We start from the raw sequence: 11,281 nt of genomic DNA, 5'->3' as shown, positions 1-11,281 counted from the left end.
ATTGAATGTAGATATTTTTTAAGTGTGAAAAAGAAGAACAAAATTATAAAAATCTATATTAATTTGAATGTTACAAAACTACTAAAGAGATCTACTAGAATTGTAGGTCAAAACAAAGTATTTATTGAGGTTCCTCTCACATATGAAAGAATCAGAACATTTTACTATTATTGTAGTCACTTGGAGCATGAAGTACGTAGTTACAATGAACCTTTAGTTGGAAGAGTAAGAATGGAAAAAGTGGCTCCGATCGAAACAGACATGCAGAAGAAAATAGAATTCAAAGGAGAACAATTGTCCAAATTCACTCTCTTATGAAGAAGGGAGGTGTAGGAGGGAGAAAAAGCCTAATTCGGTTAGTCTCCTAGAAAATTTAGCCAGTTTTTCAATGGATGAAAGTAGCTCGAAGAGAATGGAAGAAGAGATGTTGAAGAACCGATATCTCAAACAGCAAAATTCACGACACAAAAAGTGCCACTCATAATGGTTGAGAATGAAGGTAGAAAATTGGGGAAGAATCAAAACTGCTTTCTACGGGATCTAGGAGAATCAGAGGGATTAAAGGAGCATAATACTTTGTCATTAAAGAGATTAGCAACATGGACAAATAGACCAACCAGAGGAGAGTAAATTCGAATAAATGGTTTGTACGAATATTGTTTATGTTACGGGCAAGAAGAGACTACAGGAGGGTAAGAAAATACGGGTCAGAAGAAAGCTTGCCACGAAAACTCTAATGCTACTAAGGTGCAACTAAGACATAGTTTTCTTCGTCTTCCCAATTCCCACAAATTTGGGTGTGCAAGTCGGAATCTCTCTAAAGTCTCCCTATCCATTACAAAAAGGCATTCAGTATAGTACTATCTACTCAATCTAATCCCTCAAAAATATTAGAAGGCATTATGTTACCTATCGAATGAGACATATAGGTCGATATACCTAGCTAAAAAAGAGAAAACAACAAAAACACATGTAAAAGTAGAAATCAATCTATTGCACATAAGTTGGATCGTCTTCAACAATTAAAAATAAGTAACCTTTGTTATTTTCAACGGTGGAGGGGTAGTATGAACAACTAAATTTAAAAAATAACTAGTGATGATGTCATTAGAGATGACAACACCACTAGGGACAAGGAGAGCCCCAAAGGCTATGCACAACAATAATAACTCATGAGAAATGGCAAAACGACAGTGAATGATGGCGATGGTGGAGTTAACGGCAAAAGAAAAAGGGAAAAATAGTGATGTTGATGATGTTGCGGAAATGGGGAGAATGTTTTGCAAATTTGAATTTAGGATCCATTTTACCATCGGATTTATCAGAGAAAAAATTCTCCAATAATGTTGGATCCGTGACCAAAATGACGTATTTCATTTAATTGCCTTATTGTTGGATTTTTTCGACCCTAAAATCTGACAGTAAAATGTGTTCCAACTAAATTTATTTTCGAGCCATTTTTTATTGTCAGATTTATGGTCAAAAATATAAATCCGACTGTAATGTCTCGTGGATGATGAATTTAGTGTTGCAATCGTCGCAAAATCCACCGATAAAACTGCCGGTAATGTTAAACACTAAATCCGATGGTAAAATCTACCGTAATTAATTTTTCTTGTCGTGTTAACAAAACACATCATCCAGGATTTCATTTCAACAAAACTTCATTTCAAAAAGTTATCAAGTCTTCCGGAATTGTAAAAAGTCTAGTAACATGTTTTATCAACATTTCTTATCAACTCTCCTATTAGCATTTTCAAAACTTCAAGGGATAAATTTAAAAGAAAGAAAATAGAGCCTACACAGATACATCAAAATAAAAAAGAATATGTACCAAGAAAATAAAGAAAAGGGAGTATCAACTTTGAAATAAAAGAAGCAAGAATAATGCAAGGTATGTGTCTTGAAACCTTTGAAGCACCACCAAAAGCGCGAGAAAATAGAAAGATTGGAGATGAGAAAAATACTTAAGTGCGAAGTAAAAATATAATATAACTAAGTCAATATAATAAATATGAAAGATGTAAAGATACTTAAGTATAAAATAAAAATATAATACCAATTCATGGCGTACTAACAAAAAAAAGTGTTTAGTCTCAGCAAAACCTTATAATACCAATAATTTGAGTTTACAAAGAATCCATGAATATAACCATAAAGCATTCTTAAATTAATTAAACCCAAGACACTAAATAAAAAATAAAAAAAACCAAAAAGAAACAATAGAATTTAGAGGTATGAAACAACAATATTGCTGACATGACTCATAGAGAATATTTGGAAAATGAGTAGATAGTAAAGACTGACTACTAAGCCATTACCTTTTAGGAAAATTCTTTGGTGCCGAAATTGCCGAACTTGTCGTTTATGGTAAGTTTTAAATATTTAAAAATTATTTATTTTTATATTTTTTAAATTAAATATTAACTTTGTAAGGTATCAGTGCCTAACTGAGAGAGAAGAACAAGAGTAGTAGAACAGGGAATAAGAAGAGAAAAGGGTTTCACTGATTTGGTAAAGGTAAATTGAACTATTACAACACACTTTGTAACTAACAGCTGGCAATATATATTGAGCCTAATGATAGCTAGCTTGTAACTAATCTAACTGAGAGAGTGTGTAACTAACTCTGCTAACTCAACTTGGCTTAACTAGTTCAGTTTTAGCTTAACTATTACTCTATCATGCACCCTGCTATCTGACTCCATCGTTTTGCTCAACACTTACATCATCATGCACTGTACTACTGAGGCCTCTAAGCTTTCTCTGCCATTCTGCAGAATACCTTCATTACTAGGCATTTTTAGCTCATGAACTATTTCTGCTGCTCCTTCAGTAGGGCATTGCACAACAGATTTGGCTCAACATTTAACCTTGCTCTAGCAGTGTCAAATGATCCAGAGGCAATTGACTTTGTAAGAATGTCTGCTAACTGAAAAGACCCCGAAACTTGACTGACTTGCATTACTTTCTTTGTGACATAATCCCTCAAAAAGTGAAGATCAGTTTCGAAGTGTTTAGACTTTGAATATAGAATGGGGTTGGCTACTAAAAGCACAGCACTCAGGTTATCACAGTATATGGTAGGAGTGAAATTGTGACCCTTAACTCGCTTAGCAGGTTCTTGATCCAAATTAGTTCTGCAACTAGATCCGCCATAGCTCTGTATTCAGCCTCTGTGCTTGATCTGGCTACCACAGACTGCTTCTTAGATGACCAAAAAACTAAATTGCTTCCTAAGAGAACACATATACCACCAGTCAACTTTCTGTCATCAGGGTCTCTCCCCCAGTCTAAATCACAATAGGTTGTGATATTCAAAGATTCATTCCTGCAGAGATGTAAGTCATATTTGATTGTGCCACTTACATGGATTCTTTTTACTAGTTTCCAGTGAGACTCCAACTGGTCCTACATGAACTGAAAGATTTTGCTTACAGCATAAGCAAGCTCTAGTCTTGTAACTGTGAGATACTGAAGACTGCCTACCAGTGAACGATAAAGTTCTGGTTCATCAAACTTATCACCACCAAACTGAGAGATTTTTAGTGATGATGGGAGAGGTGTTCTACAAGGTTTGCAGCCTATCATGCCTGCCTTACCCAGTAAATCATTGACATATTTCTCTTGGCTGAGTAATAGTCCTCCACCCTTAGTCTTGCTAACTTGAATGCCTAGAAAGTAATGAAGGTCCCCCATATCTTTGAGTACAAACTTAAAATTCAGCTAATTCACCACAGCAGTCATAGCACTGGTTGAGCTTCTAGTGATGATTACATCATCTACATACACAAGAACAAAGGTGGTGACATTGGCATCAAATTTGATGAAGACTGAAACATCAGAGGCTGTGGTAGAGAATCAAAGTTGATGCATAGCTGTAGATAGCTTATGATACCAGGCCCTTAGAGCCTATTTTATACCATACAACGCCTTGGTAAGTTTGCAGACCAACTTCCCACCACCTTGCACATAGCCCTGTGGCTGTTGCATGTACATATCCTCAAGCAACTTTCCATGAAAAAATGCATTATTTACATCCAATTATCTAATTGGCCAATTGTTTGCTAATGCAAGTGTCAAGACTAATCTGATTAAAGTTGGTTTAACTACTGGGCTGTAGGTCTTAGTAAAATCAAACCCAGGTTTCTGAGAGAAGCCATGGGAAAACCAGCATGGCCTTGTACTTCTTGAATGTGCCATCAGAGTTGTACTTAACTCTAAAGATCCACTTGCTGTCAATAGCTTCTCGGTCCTCTGGTAGAGGTACAATCTGGCATATCTTGTTCTTTAGCGGTGCTTGATATTCATTATCCATAGCTTCCTTCCATTTCAGGTGAACCATAGCCTCTTTCACTGATCGTGGCTCAACTGCAGCATGATAAACTTTTGGTCAAAGACTGCCAGATATGGTGTATATTTTGGGTGTGGGCACTGGATGCAGGTTGACAACTAGGGAGAACAATTTCTAGGGCTAAAATGGGCACTAGGATAGGTGTCGCTGAGGGTGCTCGCTGAGAGATGATGAGTGGAGATGCCATATGGGGAATTGGGGCTAGGGATGGAGCTGAGGGTGGTTGGCAGTAGATAGAGGGTTGGGTGGTATTTATGAAAAATGGAGAAGGGTGTTGAAATCAGAAGAGTGGTGAAAAGCTGCTGAACGATCTGTGACATGTGATGGAGGTAAGTGTCTTAGTGAGGAGTGAATGTCTTGAACTTATGAATGTATGGGAGGGTTGGGGATTAAGGGAATAGCTGAAATTGTTAGAACTAACTCAGAACTACTCTGCTTATCAGTGACATCCATGAGATGATTTCCAGTTTTGAAGGAAAATTACATTTCGTTGAACATAAAATTTCGTGTGATCACCACTTTGTCTTCTGGTGTGAGACACTTGTACCTTTATGAGCAGTACCATGTCCCAAAAAACATAGAGGGCGCTGACCGAAATTCAAGCTTGTGACAACTGAACGGCCTCAGATGATGAAAGCAAAGACAGCCAAACACCCATAGACAGCTATAGTTTGGCTTCTTACCAAGTAGCTTCTCTGCTGGAGACATATTTCCCAAGGTTGGTGTTGGTAGAACATGGATAAGTTGAGCTGTAATAGGTAAAGTGTCACCCCAGTATCCCATTAGCACTCCAGAACCAGCCATTACTGTCATCTCTATCTCTACTACATGCCTGTGTTTGCGCTCTGCAATTTCATTCTGTTGATGGATGTGAGGGCATGAAAATCTATGCCTGATCCCTTGTGATTGTAACTCCTTTGATAAACTGACATACTCAGCAGCGTTGTCATACTGAAATAATTTAATTTTTGTACCAAATTATAATTCAACCATCTTTTGGAAATGGGGTAAGTACGATTTTGGTCCCTTAAGTTTAGTGCCAGAATCGAATTCGTCCCTCTTGTTATTTTGCCATTAAAATCGTCCTTAATGTTTTTTTCGTATTAAAATCGTCATTTTCAATAAAATTTTTTATTTTATTCCTAAACTACCACTATCCTATTTTAATAATAAAAATTATAAAATTAAAAAAAAAAAAGAAAACGCGTAAAAACGCGTTGGGGGTGGGGGAAGAGAAGGGTATACGAAGGGGGGAGGGGAGGGGAGGGGAGGGGAGGGGAAGGGGGAAGGGGGGGAGGGGGACGGCGCCAGGGAGCCTCCGTCGTCGCCGCCGTGACCTCATCGTCGCCGCTGCCTCTTCCAGAACTCTGATGATGATGACGATGAAGGGAGAAGAGAAGCCGCCGTCCCGCCGCCGCAGTCTCGCCGTCCCGCCGCTGCAGCCGCTGCCTTTCTTCGAACCAGATCTGTTCTTTGTGCTTTGAATTTATGTTTCTCTGTGTTTGTCTGTTTCTGTTTCTCTGGCTTTGTGTTTCTCTGTTTCTGTTTGGGGGTGGGGGAAGGGGAGACGGGGAGGGAGAGGGGACGCGGGGTGGGGGAAAGACGCGCGGGGTGGGGGTGGGGGGAAGGGGAGGCGGGACTGGCGATGGGGGGTGGCGGTGAGGGTGGGGGTGGAGGAGTGGGATGGGTTGTGGTGGTGCCGTGGGTTGTAGGGGTGGCGGTGAGGGTGAGGGTGCGGGGTGGGGGTGGTAAGGGTGCACGGTAGGGGCGGGGGTGGGAGGGTGGAGATGGGAGTAAGGGTGGGGATGGGAGTGAGGGTGGGGATGTCGGGGTTGTGTGGGGTGGCGGTGAGGGTGCGGTGTGGGGGTGGGCATGGAGGTGGGAGTGGTGGGTGTGGCGGTGCAGTGAGTTGTGGGGGGTGGCGGTGAGGGTGCAGGGTGGGGGTGGTGGTGGGAGTGGTGGGGTGGGGATGCCGTGGGTTGTGGGGATAGCGGTGAGTGTGCAAGGTGGGGGTGGGAGGCGGGGGTGGGGAGGGGGAGGGGGAGGGGGAGGTTGTGGTGGTGCTGTTGGTGGTGGTCGTGGTGCTGGTGGTGGAGGTTGTGGCGGTGGTGTTAGTGTTGGTGGTGGTGGTGGTGGAGGAGGTAATTATGTTGGTAGTGGTGAGGGTATTTTTGTCCAAAAAAAATAAAAAGGACGATTTTAATACGAAAAAAAACATTAAGGACGACTTTAATGGCAAAATAACAAGAGGGACGAATTCGATTCTGGCACTAGACTTAAGGGACCAAAATCGTACTTACCCCTTTGGAAATTAAAGAAAAATGATTTGAGTTGTGACCGTGCTCTAATTAGATAAAGTCAAGTGAATTTAGAGAAAGCATCGATAAAATTGACAAAATAGAAGTTTTCATTCAAATCTGGCATAGGGGTAGGACCCCATATGTCTGAATACACTAATTCTAAAGGTGACTGATACACTGTGTTTGAAACTGGAAATGGTAATTGGTATGACTTGCCTATGCTACAAGTTGTACAAGTCTCTTTATTTTCAACAAATGACAAATTACAATCTTTCAAGACTGCACTAACTACTTTATTTGCTACATGCCCCAACCTTGCATGCCACAAGAGAAATTGCTCAGTTGTGGACATGATAGAGTTGTAAGCAGCTGGACTTATTGAAGGAGTAGAGAACTTGACAAACTTATACATTCCCTTATCAACTTCACCCTGTAGAATCAAGTCTTTGGTTTTCTGTGATTTGACACAACAACCATGAGCATCAAACTCAAAAAGCACAGTGTTATCACAACAGAATTGATACACATTTAGAAGATTTTTTGTTATTTCAGGCATGTGTAGCAGTTTTTGCAACAAGAACTTCCTAGAACTCAAATCAGTTTTAAAAATGGACTTTCTAATAAAAATGATTTGCAAACCTGTTCTGTTTTCCACAATTACTTGTTATCACCCCTCATAGCTTTTAATGCTCATCAATTTTGAGGATCTGGAGTCATATGGTGTGTAGCACCACTGTCTGAATACTAGTTTTGATCACAGCTAGTGAATGGTATTTTTAGAGTACTCAAGTGAGCCTGTGGCTATGACCAGGCTTTTTTATGCTCATAACTTGGTCTTGAATTCTAGCTTTCATTCCCACACGACGAATCATACCTGAACCAGCATCTGCGAGCTGTGGGGCCAACCTTACCATAAAGCTGGCAAACTGGTCTGCTACTTCCACCATCATATCATCTTTCATTTTGACCTCCATTGTTAAATCTTCTATCATTGTCATAGAATCCTCTGTCAGATCTTCCATAAGCTCTTATTTCATTATTGGAGAAACCACCTCTCATTGTTCTTCCTCCTCATCCTCTGAAATCACCCCTGAAATACCCTCGACCTCCATAATTGTTTGAATACTGAGCTACATTCGCTTGAATTAACAGATCTGACCTCATGAATCTTTCTATCATACTTTCATGTGCAAGAAGCAAAGACTCTAACTCTCCAACCGAGACACTAGACGATCATGAAACTACAGTTGTAATCAATAGTCCATATTCGTCCGTTAAACCATTGAGTATGGCACTGACATGGTCACTTTTCTTGATCGGTTCTCCAACTAAGGATAACGTATCTATCGTTTCTTTAATTTCTAACACATAACTACTGGCAGAACTTCCAATTTTAATGCTACTTAGTTTGTTATTTAATTGCAGAATTCTTGCTCTAATTTGTGACGCAAAGTGATCTTCTACTTAGTTTGTTCTTCGCCATACTTGATATGTGTACAGACAACCTACCATTTGAGTGAAAGGCTTGGTTATCGACGCCAACAACCAAGACTTGAGCAGATCATCTTGCCGCTTCCACCTCGCAAATTCTGGATTCTTTTCTCCTGAAGTTGTGTACTGGACTGGAATATCTTCTCCTGTGATGTGTGCTGACAGATTGTGTCCTTCGATTATCGATTCCGCTTGATCTTTCCATTGGAGAAAGTTGTCTTCATCAAGTTTCATCAAAATCGGTGAGGACATGAAGTTAGGTTGGTGCTGAATATGAGCTTCAGCGATTCTTGTGTTTACCGCCATGACGATTGAACGAATCACAGCTCTAATACCATGTAAGATATTAGTGCCTAACTGAAAGAGAAGAACAAGAGTAGTAGAGCAGGGAAAAAGAAGAGAGAATTGAAGAAGAAAAGAGAAGGGTTTCACTGATTTAATAAAGGTGAATTGAACTAATATAACACACTTTGTAACTAACAACTGGCTATATATATTGAGCCTAATAACAACTAGCTTGTAACTAATTTAACTGAGAGAGTGTAACTAACTCTGCTAACTCAACTTGGCTTAACTAATTCAGTTTCAGCTTAACTATTACTCTATCAAACTTTTATCTCTTTTTAGTAAATTAGATAACTATATATAAGGACCATAGCATGCACCTACCTTTTAAGTAGGAATTTAAGAGACTTGTTTAAGACCACAGTAGCAGACATAAAATCAGTTCGCTCTCTATTTCAGTGATTTAGCCATCACATTGATGGTATACAATTTCTTAAAATATATATTAAAATATAAAATATATATTAAAAATATAAAAATAAAAATTAATAATTAAATTAATTATTGTATATTTGTACCAATTTATATATTTTATTTTATATATTTTTAAATAAAATAATCAATCACTAAAATAATTAAACCTATCTTAATAGAATAAACAAAAGCAAGTATAATCAATTTTTTTTCTATGAATGTCAAATACGTATCTATAGGTTAAGAACTTTAAAGTCTTACGTGTGATTTTGATGAAATCAATCATTATAATTTAATTATAATAGATAAGAAATATAATCAATAATGAATACTGAGAATCACCTTTGATTCTTGGTGTCATTTCACAATTCACAATTCACACTATCTTCCCGCCGTCCAATACACCATGAGAGCGTATAGTGTTCGTGCTTTCTTTTCTTGCTTTTTTATTTTTTATTGGCTTAATTAATATGATGTTATATTATCGGCTTAATACATGTGTTAAGTGTTATGTTTTTCTTATTTTATTCTTTTTCAGATGTAAGTCCATTTATGCAACGGGTGACGAATGTTGAGCAAGATATTTTGGATTTTTTTCACATCTCTTTGATCAATGTGACTCTTGGGGGATTAAATAATCCAGTAGAAAATTTGCTTTAAAAAGTATATTTAATTCGTATTTTGGAAAAATTCACAATTGCTCAATGATGAACGAATTTTTGTTAGTAAAGAATTCACAATAAATTTCCATTGTAAGTATAGTTTTTAAACCAATAATAATCTTTTCATACAAAAATTTAGTTGTCACAAATAACAAATCTCTACAAAAATAATAACCGAAGTATTCAAACCTCGGGTTGTCTCTCAAGGAATTGTAGAGAGGTGTACTTATAATTGGTTATGAGATTGTATCTTTTTGGGGTTTTGAATAAGGAACAAGAAAAGTAAATTGTAAGAATTAAACTAATAGCTAATAAAGCTCTTGGCAAGGTATGAGAATTAGAAGTCTTATCCTAGCTATCCTTATCAATTGTGACATTAATTGTCCATTGCTCCCACTTAGTTAACCTCTAATTATGAAAGAAAGTTAAGTGGATGAATCAATTTGATTCCTCAAGTCCTAGTCAACTCCTAAGGAAAGACTAGTTTTAGAGGGATCCAAATCAACTAGCAACTTCCAATTTATCAATCAACAAAGGAATTTGATAACTCAAGAGTCTCCAATTATTCAACCAAAGCCAAGAATATAAAAATCTAACTTAAAATCTTCTCAAGCATTTTATCAAACACTTGGAAGACACACTATAAAAGCATAGAAAAGCAATAAGAGATAATAAAATCTAAACAACCAATTGTAAGTATCAATAACATAAATTGAAGAAAACAATCATAAATATGAAATACCTCAAATTGTATTAAATAGAAAATCAAATCTAACATGAGAATTCATAAACTAAAGTGGTAAAGTAAAGTAATCAATAAGGTAATTAAATAAACTAGAATGCTGAGACAAATAAAAGTAGAAGAGAAACTAAATTAAACTAGGATAGAAATCTGAAATAGAAAATAGCTAAACCTAAGAATCCTAAAACCTAGAGAGAGGAGAGAGCCTCTCTCTCTAGAAAACTACATCTAAAACCTAAAATTATGTGAATGAAAGTTGTGTGAATGAATTGTTCCCCCACTCTATAGCCTTTAATCTGTGTTTTCTGGGCCAAAAACTGGTTCCAAAACCAGCCCAGAATTGCTCCCAGCGTTTTCTGCAATTTCTGCATGTGGCGCATGTCCCGCATACGCGTCAGTCACGCGTACGCGTCGATGGTCTTCTTCGCGTGTCACGCGTACACGTCAAGTACGCACACGCGTCGCCATGCAATTTTGCTTTTCGCGCGCACGTGTCAGGTACGCGCATGCGTTGTTCCTCGCTGGTCAGTTCCTTAGTTTTCTGTGTTCCTTCCATTTTTGCAAGCTTCCTTTCCATCATCTAAGCCATTCCTGCCCTATAAACCCTAAAAGCACTTAACAAACATATCACGGCATCGAATGGTAATAAGAGAGGATTAATCATAGGAATTTTAAGGTCAAAGAAGCATGTTTTCAATCATAGCACAAAATTAGGAAGGAAATTGTAAAACATGAGAATTATATGAATAAATGTGAGTTTAGTGGATAAAATCTACTCAATTAAGTGCAAAATATACCACGAAATAGTGGTGCATCAAATCTCCCCACACTTAAACATTAGCATGTCCTCATGCTAAGCTTAGGAGAAGCTACAAAGCAGTGAAGAGGAAATAGTAGAAATTATGAAATGCAACCTATTTATGTGAATGCAACTATATGCTAAGATGTTTCTATCTACTTGGTAAAAAATAAA

At 37.9% G+C, this 11,281-nt stretch overlaps 1 protein-coding gene across 1 annotated transcript; it reads right to left on the bottom strand.

Annotated features, from left to right (window-relative positions):
- Positions 1 to 3,063: 3,063 nt before the first annotated feature.
- On the bottom strand, positions 3,064 to 3,699 carry LOC112729822 (uncharacterized mitochondrial protein AtMg00810-like). The gene is made up of 2 exons (XM_025779967.1): positions 3,416 to 3,699; positions 3,064 to 3,331 (listed from the first exon to the last, which is right to left on the bottom strand). Exons 1-2 carry the CDS (start codon positions 3,697 to 3,699, stop codon positions 3,064 to 3,066), a joined length of 552 nt encoding a protein of 183 aa, XP_025635752.1.
- Between the last annotated feature and the right edge of the window lie 7,582 nt (positions 3,700 to 11,281).

Source organism: Arachis hypogaea, chromosome 12 (assembly GCF_003086295.3).
Source record: "Arachis hypogaea cultivar Tifrunner chromosome 12, arahy.Tifrunner.gnm2.J5K5, whole genome shotgun sequence".
NCBI lineage: Eukaryota > Viridiplantae > Streptophyta > Magnoliopsida > Fabales > Fabaceae > Arachis > Arachis hypogaea.
Note: the sequence above shows the minus strand (reverse complement) of the source record. Positions and strands in the feature narration are given on the sequence as shown.